The sequence below is a fragment of the Orycteropus afer genome, unplaced genomic scaffold, assembly GCF_000298275.1.
Source record: "Orycteropus afer afer isolate SDZICR_OR568_19922 unplaced genomic scaffold, OryAfe1.0 scaffold00259, whole genome shotgun sequence".
NCBI classification, from domain to species: domain Eukaryota; kingdom Metazoa; phylum Chordata; class Mammalia; order Tubulidentata; family Orycteropodidae; genus Orycteropus; species Orycteropus afer.
In genome coordinates this window covers 4,435,398-4,454,571 of record NW_006921846.1, presented here as the reverse complement: position 1 = coordinate 4,454,571, position 19,174 = coordinate 4,435,398, and the positions used below count along the sequence as shown (strand labels likewise).

The 19,174-nt window shown below is 36.2% G+C and overlaps 1 protein-coding gene across 1 annotated transcript in view; it reads right to left on the bottom strand.

The window, feature by feature from the left end:
* WDR44 (WD repeat domain 44) overlaps positions 1–19,174 on the bottom strand; it is a 97,896-nt gene that overhangs the window by 38,189 nt on the left and 40,533 nt on the right. The window contains exons 4-10 of the mRNA XM_042782198.1: positions 17,294–17,368; positions 11,922–12,558; positions 11,088–11,218; positions 8,828–8,923; positions 7,402–7,538; positions 5,908–5,991; positions 2,300–2,406 (exon numbers count right to left, since the gene is read on the bottom strand). Coding sequence (XP_042638132.1) covers positions 2,300–2,406; positions 5,908–5,991; positions 7,402–7,538; positions 8,828–8,923; positions 11,088–11,218; positions 11,922–12,558; positions 17,294–17,368 — 1,267 coding nt within the window. The remainder of the gene's footprint in view (positions 1–2,299; positions 2,407–5,907; positions 5,992–7,401; positions 7,539–8,827; positions 8,924–11,087; positions 11,219–11,921; positions 12,559–17,293; positions 17,369–19,174) is intronic.

The following is a 19,174-nucleotide window of genomic DNA, read 5'->3' as shown; positions in this document are numbered from 1 at the left end:
GGTAGCTGGCTGTGACCAAGCAATGACCACAACCTTGTTCCTTGTCAACTCTACTATACACCTGGGAATTCTGATCATTCACATAAACCTATAGGACCATTGTCTGCCAACCCTATACATGTTCTTGGATACACTCCCCATTTCATAGACATACCTAACAGTTCAGCCCGTCCACCCATCTATCCACCCATATACTCATGTTTGCCTTCACTGACAACGCAGTGTAAAAGTGTTCATCTTTGTTGTCTGTACCTCCCATGTACCTCTCTCTGTCTTCCTCATCCTCAATGCCGCCATATTGGTCACTCACACTTGGTACATTGCCCTTCTCTTCACCCAAATCAATACTTATCTCTATCTATCTAACAGTGTTCCCTCTCCTCCCCTCCCACCCCGGTAACCGACAAAGAAAATTTCCTTCCACAAATAAACATTTCCTTAACTTTTACAATAATGGACTAATACAATATTTGTCCTTTTGCGATTGACTAATTTTATTCTGCATAATGTCCTCCATGTTCATCCACATTATGAGGTGTTTTGCAGATTCTACATTATTCTTCAGCGTTGCATAGTATTCCATTGTGTGTATGTACCATAGTTTGGTTATCCATTCCTCAGTTGATAGACACCTAGGTTGTTTCCATCTTTTGGCTATTGTAAATAGTGCTGCAAATAGCCCTTTACAATATGTATGACTCTGAAGGACATTATACTGCGTGAAATAAGTCAATCAAAAAGGACAAATACTGTAGTGGTCTTACTTTATAAATAGTCATGAATAGACACATCAGAAAGCTAAGTTCTTTGATGGTTACCAGGGATCGGAGGAAGAGGGAAGGGGAATCACTTCCTAGATAGCAGATACTTGTCACTTTTGTGATGGGAAAGGCAATACCAAATATGGTTGGAATCAGTGCAATTTGACCAAGGTAAAGACTCTAAGAAGTACACAGGAAACAGGAACACTTTTGATAAATGCTATAACATAAACAATTTTACAACAACAGTAAAAACAACCAAGAAATATATGTGTGGTTATGTAGGTAGATTCGGATGCATATATGTTCACAGAAAGGCATGTGCATATATAGGAGTATCTGTAGGCATATGTATACACACGTTTGTGTGTGTTGCATATATATCCACATACATAACAAACCACATATGGGAAACAGTTACAGAGACTTCCTAAACATGTTTAAAAAGCTTATGGGATCAGTTTGTTGGGTTAAAAGGATTGTGCCCATAGTGTTGGAGGATAACTTAGTGAACTTCAAAAACATAGTTTTTAAAAACAACATTCTATGTTCTAGTTTGATGAGTAGTGTCTAGGGTTTTAAAAGCTTGTAAGCAGCCATGGAAGACACAACTATTGGTCCTCACTAGTATGGAGCAAAAGGGAATGAAAGAAATCAAAGGCTCAAAGAAGAAACTAACCCACAGGACTAATAGTCCACATGAACCACAGCCTCTTCTAACCCGAAACCAGAAGAACTATAGATGGTGCCCAGCTACCACTACAGACTATTCTGATCAGGGACACAACAGAAGGTCCCAGGTGGAATGGAAGAAAAATGTAGAACAAAATTCAAATTCCTAAAAAAGTCTTGACTTACTGGACCAAGAGAGACTAGAGAGCTCCTGAGACTATTGCCTTGAAATAAGCTTTGAATGTGGAATTGAAGCTATTTCTGCTGGTCACCTTTAAGCCAAATAATAGACTTGCTTATAAAATACACAGTATCACCTGTGAGTAATGTGCTCCTTTAAACAATGAGCTGTATGAGACCAAATGATTAACACTTCTCCAAAAGCAAAGGTGAAAAGGCAAAGAGGGGAAGGGAAGCTAGATCAATGGAAACAGAACAAACAGAATCGAAATAACGAGAATGATGACACAGTGTAAAAATTGTAACTAATGGCAGGGAACAGTCTGTATAAAACTTGTTAAAGGAGAACCTAATTTGCTGGGTAAACTGCCACCTAAAACACAATTTTTAAAAAATCAAATAAATAGCCTTATAAAACTAATTTATAATTGATTACTAAATACTCAACTTCTTCAGGTTGCCACATTTGCAAAGTAGGTACAAATTCATGTATAAATTCTTTTCCCCTCATACTCATAAAATTTAATGATAGAGGGAAATAATTTATGATTCATTGAAATACTAAGATATTGGCTATAAAGCTTGATTTTTTTCAATTTAATGGAATGCTTCTTATAAACTAAAGGTTACATTTAGATGATTACAAATTCATTAAATATTCTGTAAACATATTCTATTTCACTTACCTTCATCTCTAACACTCTTAACTTTATTTACAGCACGTTCACCATATTCTTCAGCAAGGTGCTTTGCTCTCTTTACTGATTTTCCTAGGAACTTCTTTAGTTGAGTCCTAACCAAAACAAAAACCAAAAAAAAAAAAAACAACAAAAACCTCCAAAAACATTTATTAACTCAACAATTTACACATAAACTCATTAGCTGTAACTGTTAAAATACATTATTTTAAAATAACCTATGTCTTTACATATATTGTAGGTGTTCAGAGTTCCCAAATCCCTTCTACTATGGAATAAACACATGGCTAAAAAGAAAATGCAGGTGCTTCCCCTTGATTTATGTCATAAAAAGCATTGATGAATCCACTGTGAATAATCATTTCAACCGTGGTTGAACCATGGGGAGTAGGAGTGTTTATAAAGTGCACAGTACCTGGGGCCCACCTTCAGATAATGTGATTTAGAGACTGGGGTGAGATGAATCTGACATAAAAGTGACTTGGAGGAAAACTGCTTTAGAAAGTTGTTCTTAAAAGCACATTTTACCAATAAAAATAAAATTTACAGAGGTACTTCCTTATAAAATAGAATGCTTTGGCAGCTCAAGATACTCCCTTGTCCCATCTCTCTCAGATTTGGATGTAATAAAATTTGGCTGCACTTTCCCAGTAGGTACTCCCAAACACAATGTAACCCAAGTATGGATCTCAACCTTCTACCAACAGAACTTATTTATTCAGAAAACACTGCTAAGCTATATATATAAAGATGTCTGCTGCAGCACTATCTAGAACAGATAAAATGTAGAAATAAGTTAAATTTTCATCAACAGAGGATGACTAAATAAATATGATGGTATACCTATACAATGGAAAAAGATAAAAAAGAATGAAGAAAACCTCAGTGCTTGGAATATGCCAAGCTCTTTTTCACCTCAGGGCGTGTGATTATTTCTGCCTGGAATAGTCCTTCTCTGGCTAATTGCTATTCATCTTTTAGGTCTCAGATCCAATATCCCTGAAGAAAAAAGCCTTCCTTGACTCTTCAGCCTAGATTTTGCTGTTACAGTATATACTCTTACAGCACACCACACTTTTTTCCATAGCAATTACTACAAATGTAATTAGATTTATCTGTGTAATTACAGGTTTAGTGTCTGCCTCTTTCATTTAACTGTAGGTTCTATGAGGGCAGAGACTGTGATTGTCTTGTTATTCTTTTCCAACACTTCACTCCTATGTCTGGCTCATAGAAAGACTACAATATACCTACTATTGGCACTGGTATGAAGAGATATTGATGCCATATTAGATTTTAAAAATCAAGTTATATAGTATAATCCCATTTTTGTGGGAAAAAAAATCTACAGAAAACAGACCAAATCATTACCAATGATTATTTATAGCAGTGAGTTTAAGAGAGACGTTCATTTTGTGCTTTACATTTCTGTACTGCTTTTGGAAATCAGAAAGCAAAGATGACAAACCATTTTAAAAAACACTATAAAGTCTCTGTTACCTACAATGCTTAAGTTACATTTTGTGGGTTCACTGTAGATTTACTACTACTTTAAAAGCAAGAAATCAGACATTTTAATCCTTTTGGAAGAGAGTATTTCTAAAATATATACTTTCATGCCTTCTAAAATGGATTTAATATTCAGTAAGTCTCTTTGCCTGATGAATACAGTCATTGTTACCATTTTTTACTGTTCTTTAATATTTTCAGGACCTTTCAAATGGATAGGAGTTCTGGTGCTGCAGTGGTTAAAATAATTCGACTGCTGACCAAAAGGTCTGAGGTTTGAACCCACCACCTGCTCTGCGGGATAAAGATGAGGCAGTCTGCTTCTATAACGATTTACACCCTCGGAAACCCTATGGGGCAGTTCAACTCTGTCCTAGAGCGTCACTATCAATCAGAATCAACTTGATGCCAGTGGATTTGGTTTCAAATGGATTATGCAAACCAAACCAAACTCACTGCCACTGAGTCAATTCCGACTCATAGCAACCCCCACTGGGTTTTCAAGGTGGTAAATCTTAACGGAAGTAGATTGCCCCATCTTCTCTTGAACCACAAACCTCTGGTGAGCAGTCAAATGCCTTACGCACTGCGCCACCAGAGGTCCGTAAATGGATTATAACTGTGCCATATTATCACCTCTCTCCCCACCCCTAGCTGTCAAAACAGCAAGGCAGGGCCCCAGGAAGCTGGAACCCTGGGCCAGTTTCTTTTGGTCATCAGCTGCCTCAACAGCTTGCTTCTGTGTCCGGTGTAAATATTATCATTTCCTATGAATGTCACGACATGACAAAAGACTGGAAAGCACTGCTGTATACAACAGTTGTACTATGAATGACTACTATTATCGTTTTTCTGATTTTCCCTCCATCAGAATATTACCTAACATGTCTCACATGCTAACTTACATTTGGCCACAATTTGCAGAAAACAGATGACTAAATTTTTAAAAATGAGATAGGAAATAAAGACAATAGCATTGAATAAACCTGAGGATCTTTTAGAAAGATGCAAAAGCTTTAGTGCATGACATGTGTGATATCTTTCATTATGTTCACCTGTCTCCTGAGTAATTCCTAATTTCTCAGGTTCCTGATAGCTGCCATTGCTAAATAGCTAAGTTCCAGATATCTGAGGTGTTATTGTGTACCTGAATTTGAACACATCTTTTCTAAAATTTCTCATTGCTTCTTCTCATACATCTTCCATACTCAGAAAAGAACAGACTCAAGTACAGAATGTGCTTTGGACCTTAGACTGAACTATTGTCATTCAAGTGACTTCTTGTCTGTGCTTAGATGCCATCCAGTCGGCCGATACTCATGGCGACCCCTTTGTGCAGAGTAGATAATGTTTTCATGGCTGGGACCTTTCAGAGGCAGATCCTCAAGCTTTCCTTCCAACGTGCCTTGGATGGGTTTGAACTGACAACCTCTGGGCTGGTAGCTGATCACTTAATTGTCTACACCACCCAGGCACTTCCAACTTGTGTATAATCAAGCAAAACTGATATGCCCACCACTGTGCTGGATATTAGTAGAGGAAATAATAGGTGAAACCAAAGGATGACAAAGAAGAATGATCACAATTCTTTTGTAACACATGTGTAATTGTCTAACATCTTGTTTTCTCAATCAAAAAACATTTTAATACAATAAGGCAAAAGTGGGTTATGTAGACTATAGGTATCACTGAAGTTAGGGGAAAAAGATATTAACTATGAACTGGATTAGCCAGGAAGAATCTCATATAGTTGGGTTTAGGAAGATAAACAGGATCTGCAGAGATAAAGATAAATGAACAATTTCAAGAAGGATATCATGTTCTTCTAACAACACTTCTGGTACCTACCCATCAGAAAAACAATACAGGGATAATGCAAGGATTTATTGATCATTTACTTTATATCAGATGGTATAAAAATGACCAATAACACAGCCTTAAGGAACTCATAATCCATTAGCTGGGGACAGGGAGTAGCGGTGGTGGGAAACAATACAGATTAGATAGAGTACAGATTTAACATAGTATGGAGATTGTCATTATTTTTTTATAAAAGCTTGAAATGAGAAGGATGTACTATAACTCACGTTTTCTGTTTCAGCCTTCCACCATCAGTATCTGTTGACTGAGACTGTAATTTCTCTTCATCATCTGACTGGGCTGCATCATTACTGTAAGGAGAGGAAGAAATCATATCAAAACAAATTATTTCTCCCTTATTTCTTGAAATCTCTATTTATACTTACTATATAATTAGCAAACCTTTATTAGAATAACAAAAAATGTTAATATGCTTTTAATTTAAACAATGACCCTGAGAATTTAAAGACTACAGAGATTACAGAATCTTTAAGCAAGCGGCAATGTACAAAAAAAGGTAAGTGAATGTAATTTAGGAATTTAGGAAATCCTACTACTAACAAGGCTTTTTGTTGGGCAAACTGTGCTGCACAGAAATTAATTTTTATCTATCTTTTCCCTCTACTCATCAGCTATGTCATTAATATGCTTTTAATTTAAACAATGACCCTGAGAATTTAAAGACTACAGAGATTACAGAATCTTTAAGCAAGCGGCAATGTACAAAAAAAGGTAAGTGAATGTAATTTAGGAATTTAGGAAATCCTACTACTAACAAGGCTTTTTGTTGGGCAAATTGTGCTGCACAGAAATTAATTTTTATCTATCTTTTCCCTCTACTCATCAGCTATGTCATTAATTATGTTGTTGTTGTTATGTGCTGTTGAGTTGGACCCAACTCATAGCAACCCCTCCTTGGGTTTCCGAGGCAGTATTACGGAAGTAGATTGCCCCATCTTCCTTCCGAGGAGTGGCTGGTGGATTTGAACCACCAGCCTTCTGGTTAGCAGTCAAGTGCTTTAGGCACTACACTACCAGAGCTCCTGTCATTAATTATACTTAATAAAAAAGCTTTTGCTTTTACAAAAATTATTTCTTAGGTCCCTATACATCTCACAGTAAAGTAAATTGATTCACTCTAAAGCCATTTTCTCACCCTATAAACACAACAAAAATAGTCACAAAATCTATGATCCTTAAAGCAAGATTTTAGAAGATGAGGTATTTATTCCACGTTTTTTTGGCGTCAATATCTTTTTACAGTTTCTTGTTGTTGACCTGATGGCAATGGGTTTGCGTTGGTTTGTTGTTGGATGCCGTGAGTTGATTTTGACTCATAGAAATCCAGTGTGTCAGAGTCGAACTGTCCTGCAAGGCTGTAATCTTTACAGATTGCCAGGTCTTTCTCCTGCAGAGCTGCTGGGTGGGTTCAAACTTTCAACCTTTTGGTTAGCAGCTGAGCGATTAATCATGGCACGACCAGAACTCCTTACACTGTCTCTAGCATAATAAAAATCATTTTAAAGAAGAGAAACTAAATAGTAAGAAGGTTAGGATTTAGATGGTTTTTTCAAAGTATTGAGAACCAAATTTAACAATACATAACATAATCTCAAGCTAATAAAAAAAGACTAAACAAAATCAAATTAGAGTGTCATAGTACAGAAACAGAGAAATCTTCACCATTCAGACTGCAAACAATAAATAATGTTAGGCCATACCTTACATATTCTTTAGTCCTCCTCATGATGTGTAGAGTGAGAGGATTAATACCTGTGGGCAGTTTCTCTTCTGCAAGACTCAAAGGTATTTCTTCTCCAGTATCCAGGTTCTTAATCATTACACTGGCTAAAATTTCCTAAGGTAAAAAATAACAATGAGATATAATGTAATTATTTGTTTTAGGTCTATAAAGTCCTCAAAGATGTAAGCTAAGGACTTTCTAGTTGCATTTAATATTGTTTATAGTAATTTTAAACATCTTTATTGAGATATACCCATTTTAAAGAGTACAATTAAATGACTTCTTGAATATTCACAGAGCTGTGCAACCACTACCCTAAGTTTAGAACATTTTCATCACCTATGAAAGATATCCATATTTATTAGTAGTCACTCCCTATTTCCCTATCCCCAGCCCCTGGCAACTGATAATCTACTTTGTCTCTATAGATTTTCTTATTTTATACATATCATATAAATGGGATCAAGAAGTATGTGGTCTTTTGTGATTGGCTTCTTTCACACAGCATAAAGTTTTCAAGATTCATCCATGCTGTATCATGTTCTTCACTTCTTTTTAGCACTGAAAATTTTTCCAATGGATGGCTACACCACATTTTATACATCCATTCAGCAGTCGATGGACATTTTGGTTATTTACACCTTTTGGCTATTGTGAAAAATGCTGCTGTGAACTTCCGTGTACAATGTTGAATGTGGACATATGCTTTCATTATTCTTAAAAACTAAACCAAACTCACTGCCATTGAGCCAATTCTGACTCACAGTGACCCCCTTTGTTTCCGAGGTGGTAAATCTTTATGGAAGTAGATTGCCCAATCTTCCTTCTGCAGAGTAGCTGGTGGTTTTGAACTGCCAATCTTCTAGTTAGCAGTCAAATGCCTTAGGCACTACACTACCAGAGCTCCTTTTTCATTACTCTTAGGTACATCTAAAAGTAGAATTGCTGGGTCATATGGTAGGCTCTATGTTTAATATTTTGAGAAACTGTCAAACTGCTTTCCAAAAAGTACAATATCCTTTAACTGTGCTGTTTAAAAGAAACAAAAAATAAAACGGCTTCAAAAGTTCATTGCGAATTAACTGACCAACAGATGTATACTAAACAATTTTGATGGTAAGAAGTAAGCATTGAGCCTGCATATACTGTACACTACCTCATACCTATAAAAATGTTATGTCTATGACATCATATTTATAAGTCTACTTTCTATAAAATATGGGCCTTGCTGTTAATACATTTATTCCATTATGTAATTGTGTGAAAGGGCAAGTTTAAGTCAGAATTGCAAGATCCAGCATATTAAAAAGAAAGACAAACCTAGACAAATCTTCAAATTTCATTTATCTCCAAAATTATTTTTATATTTCATGTCTAGAAGAAAACAAAAAATCCAATTATACCTCATCAGTAAGCTCTCTTCCAGAGTTGGATCTAGGTCTCTGAGGGCCCATCACTTCACCTGCTATCGTCTGCCCATCAGGTGCTTTTCCATTTTCCTGAAATTATAATTTTATAAACATAAAGTAGACTGAGTCAATTTCTATAAATTTTCAATTATTCATTATACCACACACAGTTCTAAAGAATTCCATAATTTAGATAATGGAGCCTATGAAAAATTTAAATGGAATACTCAAGTTTCAGTTCTTTATTATTCCCAGCATGCTGAAAAAAAGTGAGGTATCAAATCTATTGCTGCCCATGAAATAATGTGTTTTAGTAGTCTTGAGAACAAATCAATGGTTTATTTGGCCCTGGCCAAAAAGCAGTCCTCTACTAGTAGAATAATGACAGCATTAAATCACTATTAATCAGGGCTATAGGTTGGTATTTCTAAGGCAGGGTCAGCAAACTTTCTGTAAAGAATCAGGTGGAAACAGTTTAGACTTTCCACATCACATACACATATTATTCATTTAAAAAAATAATCCTTTAAAAGTAAAGACAATTCTTAGCCCAGGGACCAGTAGCATCACTAGGACTGGTGTCACCCAGTGCAGTAACTCATGCTGTCATGCCCCCTATGGATCTCCTCCCACACCAGACACACCAGACAGAATCCTTGGTGATATTTAGAATCAATTTAATAATAGAATAATAAGTGTTAAATACAGTTATAAATTACATAAATACAATATTTCTCAGATTATATGAATACTAACAACAAAACTGTTTTGTAAAATATTTCTACATTGAATTATAACATCAGTTGCAACATTATTAGTAACTGAGTGGAAGTCATTTTTCATTTTTCTCCTTCTTTTCCTTTAATTACTATTTCATTCTCAAGAAAAGTTACTGACATAAGTTCACAAATACCACTTAACACAAGATCGTAGTTGAAACACCAGAAAATCTGACAAAAATCAGTGACTACAAAAACACCAGAAGCACCAAAAACAATAGCTCCTGCTTGTAGTGCATGCAAATAAAATCATGTGATTTGAAGCATCATTGAAACTGGGTAATAATGACAGCTCTGATTGGAGCACATTAGAAGGTTCAAAAAGGAAATCAGCATAGAGTTCTAGCCTTTTAGGTATAGTGATACATGTAAGCTGGGCTTACAAAAAATGTTTTTGTTGCTAAACTAACTACAGGGCATTTTTATAAAAAATAATAAATTCCTGCTGAAACACTGCACAAAAATTTTATAGATAGTCATTTTGGTGTCACTCCCTCTGGCAGTGTCACCTGGTACAGTTCACACCCCGTCAGGGACCCTACAAAAACACCTTGTGCTGATTCCTGTTTTATGGTTCTCTGACTCCTGAACTATATAGTTCTCTACTACAGGCAGTCCCCAGGTTACCATCCATTCCTAAGTGTGTCTTTAAGTGGAATTTGTAGGTCAGTCAGAACAGGTGCATACAGTTCTTATTCAGCTTTACTTTAGGGCAAGCAAAGGCTGGAAGCCTTTTCAATGATTTAAAAGCTGCACATGTAGGAAGTGAAGGTGATTGTGATGAAGAATTTGTTGCCAGTGGGAGTTGGTTCAATCATTCAAAGTCAGGGCAAATTTACATAACACTAAAGGACAAGTACAAGTTGTCCTCAAGTGGGGTGTTTGTAACAAGAGGACTTATTGTGGCCTACCCCACCACAACTACCACTTAAGTAACCCTTGAATCCCAGATTTTGATTATGGTGAAATTCATGGTTATCATGCCCACTGCCTGGTATATGACACTTTTCATAAGGAAAAGGAAATTATTTTAAAAAGTTCCCAATTTTGACCTGTGCAGGTCAGGTACATGAAAATTATAGTTGGAGTTTACTAATATCAATAGTATTACAAATAGCAGTATCTGTCATTTTTTCAATGTCTACTACATGTCAGGTACTTGTAATAATTTAGCTCATCTCATCTTTGTAATAAAGTTTCAAGACATTTTTTTTTTCATTTTATAAATGGGGCATCTGAGACTCATGTTAAATAGCCTGTTAGGGTCACCCAGCTTGTTACTAGTAGAGCTAGACAGAAGCTGCAAGGAGGCCAGGTTTTGAGGACAAGGAAATATTTGGCATGGAAAATAAAAAAGGTTCAACAATCAACAAACCAGTTCATTGCAGAAAGCTATAGAAGCTTGTATCAAATATAACACCAATTCACCAACCTGCTATAGAAGCCTGTATCAAATATAACACCAATTCACCAACCTGAGCAGTAACTACTTTATCTCCACTGGTAGCACTTGCCAAATCAAGAGAAGGCTGAGAATCCTTGGCTGTGCTCTCCGTAACTATGTTCGGAGTTAGGAGAGTATCAGATATAATGTTCTCTTTGGCAACTGTAATGACAATAATAACAGCAATAACTAATATTTATTCAGGACCTTATATATACCTTATAAAATGCTTTAACCTTTATTTGCTTCTTATAACAACTCTTTGAGATAAACAGTTTTATTACTCTTGCTTTATATAAAAACTAAAACCAAACCTGCTGCCAATTAATTGATTTTGACTGATAGCAAACCTATAGGACAGAGGAGAATTGCCCCATAGGGTTTCCAAGGCTGTAAATCTTTATGGAAGCAGACTGTCACATCTTTCTTCTACAGGGTGGCCAGTGTGGTTCAAACCCACTGACCTCTTGGTTAGCAGTTGAGTCTTTTAACCACTGTGCCATCAGGGCTTCTCACATATGAGGAAATCAGGGTTTAAACAAGTTAATTTCCACAAGGCCATGCAACCAGGATTTGAACACTGAATTTGAATTCAGTGTTCAAATCTCACATTCTTGTCACCATGAGACACTCAAACAGTAACGGATTTGGAAATTTGAAGTCTACTGAAATGTTCAACGACAATAATTTAACTTGTCAGGAATGTAAACATTTTCCTTTTTTTTGTCTATTACTAAAGAAAAAAATTTTCTAACATGGCCATCAATGTGGCTTTACACAGCATAAACTGAAATAAGAATTAGAAAATTTAGTTTCAACTTTTAAATTTTTTCACAAAAACAGTTATTTCTCGGTTGATACTTGCCTTCTAGATCAGAAGTTTTAAGAGCTTCAAAGTCTGATTCGCTTTTCTTTTTTCTTGGTGGTGGAGCAGGTCGAGCTGGAGGTGGGGGTCTAGGAGGTGGAAGATTAGTTGGAGGGGGTGGGCGTGCTGGAACAGGCTTCTTTGTACTAGCCACTATATCAGGTTCCGGAGTAAGTTGTCTTGGAGGTTTGGCAGGAGCTACTTCTTCCAAAGCAGCAAAATCTTTAGTAGATAAGGAATCTGAGGATGTAGGTTCTAGAACATCACTTTGTTTGTCTTCTATGGCTTCCTTGTTCAATACTTCTGCTTCAGTTTCAGGCACATTAAGCTGCTCAGCTGAACTTATTTCACTTAACTTTGTAGTTTCATCTACTGGCTTCTCGTAAGTGTCATCAGAAGGAAAACATTTTTTAGATTCTAATTCAGTTTCTTCAAATGCATTCTGATTCTCAGCTTTTTTGGAATCTTCTTGCAGTACTTCATCTATGGCTAACAGTCCAGGAATATTGCTAAGATCTGTTCCAGCCATGACAGGACTTGCAGTGGCCTGATCAGAGAGTTCTTTCCTTTTGGAATCCAAAGATTCATCTTCAAGTTGTAGTACTTTCTGGCTTTCTTCAATAATACTTTCAATAATCTGATGAAAGGTTAAAAAACAGGTTTTAAAAATAAAGCTATTTACAAGAACACAATAGCTAATCATTTATACAGTACTCACTATGTGTTAGACAATGTTCTTAACATTTACTTATTTTAATCTTTACAACAACCTTATGAGAAAGTACTCTTACTATCTTTGTTTAAAAATGAGGGAGTTAGGGTATAGAGAAGTAAACTAATTTGTCCAAGGTCACAAAGCTAATAAATGGTAAAGCTAGCATATAAATCTAGGGAGTTTGGCTCCAGAATCTGTACTCTTTAACTACTGTATTGTCCATGTAGCCACAAAAGTATAATCGATCCTGTAAAATAAAATTCAAACCTAAAATTAAAACTTTTAAAATTGTCATTCATTTACTTATTTATGTAAAATTCATTGTAGTAACAGTCTGCTGGATTGAGTCTAGTTAACAAAATTGTGAAAATCAAAATCCATCCAGTATAACAATTCAAGTTGTTTAGCTCTGAACTCAAACCTGACAGAAAAAGCCAGCAGACTAACAGAAAGATTAGTATTTTAAAACAGATTACACCTAATGCCTCACTATTCAGCCTGACGAAGGGGCTATGAATAGAGTTCAAATACCCAGCCCATCTTGCCTTTTTTTTCTTTTTATTTCTTATCAGTAGCTGAAAAATACAGATAGTCTCTGTCTTTTAAAAACATTTAGAAAAAATTATCTCCCACTGAGTCCTGTCAGTACTAACATGTTAAATTTCACAACCCACCTCTCTACCATGCCCAATCATGGATGACTCCTACTTTCTCTGTTTCTTGGCTTCATTAAGAAAGATGTCTCACAACTGTCCTGATCTAGCTTACCATAAATTCATGTTTACTTGAATTGGATACTACTGCTGCTCAATAATATCCAGCCCCGATGTCCCACATATTCTATAGACTAGCTCATCTCAATCTTCAAATTTTTAATCCTAGACCTCACTTTTACCAGAGAAGTATTAAATAGAGTTCACTTAATTTGTCAATTAGGTGGTCACCAAGCATTGAAAGTCATAATGAAAACAGAAGCTGGATTACAGTGTGGTAAAGAATGAATAAGGGAAAAAAGCAGAGAGCCAATATAGTCTACTTTTTTAAGAACTTGGATATAAAAGGAAGAGGTTGCTGGTCCTAACATTTTTATAAGCTTGGGGGAAGGAGCCAATGGGAAAGGAAGGTAACAGAGCAAAGTGCTGGTGAAGGAAAGAAAGAAGGCCTACTGTGGGTTAGAGTCAACATACGCATTCTCATTAATCATCACCCAGGCCTTATGAGGTAACTGGGTTGTCACTCTTCCATAAAAGCAGAAAACTGAAGTAAAAGATTAGGAATTTTTCCTAAAGTCCGAGCCTGTAAGGTATAAAGCCAAAACTGAAATCCAGGTCTTTCTCAAAAATTCAGTGTTCTTTGTATTATACCATGATAAATTAGGCAGGAAAAATCAGTGATGATTGGGGGAAGAGATAAGAGATGAAAACACTGCAGATAAAGGAAGTGAGAGATGATAGAACCTGGAGTAAATTCAAGTCTCTTAGCCTCTAATGTCTACGTGTGGTAGGATGCAAGGCTATCTGCTGAAAGTGAAGGGGGTGCAAATGGGCATAGGGAGCACGAATTCATGTGTAAAGATTTAAAATAACCACTATGTATAATGGAAAGGCTCATGCTATAAGGTAAAATTAAAGTTGAGAATCCTAAATCTCCTCTAATCCCCTGAAAGCAATTTTTCCCTCCTCTGAACTATTATTCTTACTATTTACTATAGTAAAAACCATAATATAAATAAAAGCAAGTGTATGGGCTATCTCTGCATATGTATTTTCTCCACAACCAGATACAGGTATGTGCCACCTAATGTTCACAATATATTCTTGACATTTTGGATGTTGTGATTTTGGATTGTGATTTTGTGATGTTGTGATTTTGTGATGTTGTGATGTTGTGATTTTGGATGTTGTGTGAACACCATATTAAAACCTTATGGGAGCCTAGTTGTCCTTGTTACTGTTGCATCTGCTGGTGGAGGCCAGAGGAATGGGCACTGGCAGAAGCAGCCTGAGGGTGGGGGTGGGAGCAGAGCGAGAGGAAGCAGTGCAGGGGAAGGAGTTCAGTGTGTCCAGCCCTGCCCATTTGAGCAGCAGGAGCACACTGGGCACCATAGCCCTGCTGCTGCTGCTGCCTGCCAATCAGACAAAGCCTGAGAGCCCATGCCCAAAGCCATGTCCTCTGTATCACTTGCCTGTTTGCCACCTGTGGTCCAGTGCTTCAGAGTCTGGTTTTGGGGTCTTTAAAATTATTAGGGAGAAATAATAAACCAGAGGAGAGCTGCTTTCTTTAAAACAAACCAAAAAAAAAAGCCTTATGGGACCATGGAAATATATGTGGTCAGACATTGCCCAAATAGACATTAAGCGACACATACTTGTAATTAGTTCCTGGAGGGTAAGGCCCATATTTCCTACCTCTTGTTATGCTCCAATGGCACCTGTTTATGGTACCTGGAATTGCCATTTTTTTCCTAGGTGTTAGGAGACTGCTGAACAGTAAGATCAAGAGAATAATGAGAATCAAGACCAACACAGAGATAATCATGCTATATAGCACTGTCTGATTTGCATCACCTCCCTGCTTAATAAAAGCCTGCCACTTTCCCAAGGCTTATGAAATAAAATCCAAATGTTTAGTATGACATAAGGCATTCCTATAATCTGGCCCTAACTCTGGTCTCTAGTCTCATCCTTAAACATTCTGCACATTCCCCATCTCCATGCCTTTGGTTATGCCTTTTCTCCTCCAGCTCTGCCTGTCTACATCTTACTCATCCATCAGGAATCAGTTCAGATGCTACTTCCTCCATCAAATCTTCCCTATTCCAACTCCCAAACAGGAAGTAAAGTCTCCCTTTGTGTTCTTATTAATAGCTTATAAATTTATTTGAACACCTGTTGCATTTAGTTTTCTGTTTATCTAATTTTTTCTACTAAAATGTCCTGGTCCAGAGTATATCCTTATACCTTTTATCATTAATGCTTGACAGTTAATTGAATTGAAAGGGCTTAGACTTAGAAAGTGGTTAACTAGAGTCTTAAGCCTCAGTCTACTGTCCCATAATGTTTTATTATTAGTATTTATTGTGATTTGGGTAAAAGTTTACAGAACAAATTGGTTTTCAGTTCAACAATCCATACACATTCTGTTTTGTGACATTTACTGTCATCCCCACACTGTAACAGCAGCCTTCCTACTTCCTTCCTGTGCTGGCCTCTTCCCTTTGTCTTTCCCATCCTCTCCTGCCTTCTGAGCTCTCTGTTCCTGGGCAAATGCTGTCCTCTTGCTCTCATATGCTTGATTGTTCTAATGAGTACACACCCTCCTGATATTACTGTTCACCTTACAGGACTGCCTATCATTTGGCAGCCAGGTCATGGCCCCATAGTGCTATCTCATTTTTTTCAGCTTGTAAACTTTCCTTTAAAATAATTTTTTTTTTCCCTACCAACTATAGAAACTTACCCACTGTTAATTTATCCAAAAGAAAAAAAAATTCTTAAAAAGGGGAAGAAAAGTTATAGTAGAAAAAATGAAGCATTCCAAGTGTCCAACAAGAAAGGTTAGATATACTGTAAAAATTTCACTTACTGGAAACTGATTTATGAAACGAAAACTGATTACTGAAATTATGTAGAAATAAAAGGAAAATCTAAAATGGTGAGAGAAAAAGGTGAAGTAAAAAATTCTATCTATATCACAATTAGGCACACAATACTAACACTTCTCACAAAGAGGATAGCTATTCCTTTTAAAGAAAAACTGACCAATATTAAAAGAAACTCCATTAAGGGTAGAACAGTAGTTGTCATTTGGGAGCAAATTTGCTCCCCTCAACCTACATTTAGTAATATCTGAAGACATTTTGGGTTGTCACAACCACAGCAGGAATAGGGAAAGCTACTGGCATTTAGTTAGGTAGAAGCCAGGGATGCTGCTAAACATCCTACACCCCTCCCCACAACAAAAAATTAGCCAACTCAAGATGTCAATAGTACTGCCGTTGAGAATCTCCGGGGTAGAAGATGTGTATTCTTGTTGGCTTCCAGAAACCCACTGCTAGAATAGCGCATGGAACACAGAAAGCACTCAAGACGTGCATAAATGAATGAACACGCACCATTCTGCCTTTCTCCTTGTGCTTCACCTTAATAATGTGAACTATCCATTTTCCAAATTTTTATCTTGTGCTTCTAATAAACCCATCTTTTATCAGTCTTCTAATAAACCCATCTCTGAAGCTTCAAAGCATCAATTCTTTAAACAGTATCAAAAGCATTATCAAAGCAATGACTTTATAAAGACACCAGAATGTACTGCACCAACCTTTTCCAAACCCTTAATTTCTAGCAGTAACCTCCTCAAAAGCAGCAAGTTTAGTCTAATAAAAATACAAACTTAAAAACAAAAATCTACTATGAAACATTTTTGAATATACTATCCATTTGAAGAATAAATTAGGAATTGCTTAGACTATGAAAATGACTTCTAAAAGCCCATGTGTCTCCAATCACAAATTCAACAGATTCAACAAACAGTTGCTAAACATCGACCATGCACAGAGCACTATACTGAAAGAACGATATGGAAAATTTTCCATGCTAAATATACCACTAAATATGATGTCTGATATAAATCTAATATTAAATTATACCCTACTAACCTTTTTAGACACATCTTGTTTCAGTTCTTGTACAGGGGACTCATTTCCAACTTTGTATGCAGTGTTCTCTGTTTCCTGTTAAAAAAGGAAAAGATAACAAAACCAAATGATGGTATCTTTTCTGAATAAAATCTGCTTAAAATAGGTACAAATTAGAAAATATAGTATTGATAATCAAAGGCCCACAAAGGGCTCAGCACTGTGTATACCGAGAAGTGCCTAGAAACCAGATACCAACTGGGATGATGTAATTTGCATAAGGTTACCAATCAGCACTTTTCTACTTTCCTATTACAGTAAGTTATTTTCCTTTAAATAAGAAACTTTCCCATTTTTTAACATTTTGAAAAACTATACAAAAAGACAAAAACTACTGAGTACCTTTGTAACTCAAAAGGATGAAAGATGTAAGCAAAGAGTTTAATCAATTGTTATTTTTCCCAAAGTATGGTTCTATAAATACAAAAGTATGTAACACAGAAAACCAAATCCACAGATTAGTTTTCTTATAATTCTACAGGCTTTAGTTAAAAGGAATCAAAGTGTAACCAAAGTTAAACAAAGCCTCCAAAATGCTTAGGTGAAAAAAATTAAACCCACCAAAAATACATATATATCTACGTATACATTCATATACACATACGTACATATATATATATATTTGGGAGGCTAGAGAAAGTAGAAATGGATACTGCATTTCTGCTGGAAAAAAATTAGAGTAAAATAAGACAATAATCTTATATTCACAAATCTTAACATGATGTAATATCCTTCTCTATCTTAAGTTGTCTTATATTTATAAAAGCACAGCAATTTGAATGTCTATGTATTTACAGAAGTGCAAATGAATGCTACCGCTGATATTAGGAGGAAAAAAATCACAATTCTTAGTGCACATCACAGAGCTTGCTAAAATGTCACTGTAACCATTTTTGACAGATAATCAACCTAAGGCACACAAAGATGGAAAGTATTAAGATAGCATTTATACAAGCATCAGAATAAAGTCATGATAAAATTATTCCAGAGATGATTATAATGCTAATAATTTAAATGTGATAGGGAAATGTCTACAGGACTTCTAGTATCTTCAATCTGAAACATTGTTTTACTGAATTCTTCCCAGCATTTGGCAAACAACATCAATTTTACATTGACTCTCCCAGAGAAATGCTGTTCCATAGAATTTTAAATGTTAGGTAAAATCTAAATTCTTTACAACAGACCATGAAGATCTAATATGATATGGCACCTGACAACACTGCTGACATCTTCTCCATTTATCACCCCCTCTTCCACCACTCCTGCACGGTTACACTCTGGTCAACTGGATGGTTCCTTACCATTAGGGTTGCATGTACAATTATTTCTTCAGAAAAGCCTTTTCTGAGCAGCTTAAAAGAGCCTCACTCCCTTACCTTTCTATCACAGTATCCTATCTTTCCCTTCATTGCACTTATCACCATTTGAAATGACCTTGTTTACTTGCTTACTTGTTTCTCCCCTGCCCAAGTAGAACATAAGCTCTACGAAAGGAGACCTTGTTTGTTCTGTCCACCATTATCAATCCAGTACTTAAAAGAGTATGTCACACTAAGCAATTATTTGCTGTATGAATGTTGAATAACGCATGCTCTGGCTTTTCTTCAGTTCACAGATACATCTTAAGCTTATATATCCTTAAATGGCATACTCATTTTAAACTAAAGCAAATCTAATCAAAACCAGTTAGTAAAACAGTCTAGACAAGATGAGGGAACAAGAGAGAATACAAGAAAACGGATGTTCACTATGTTCCGAGGCGGTATCACTACGGAAGTAGATTGCCCCATCTTCCTTCCGAGGAGTGGCTGGTGGATTTGAACCGCCAGCCTTCTGGTT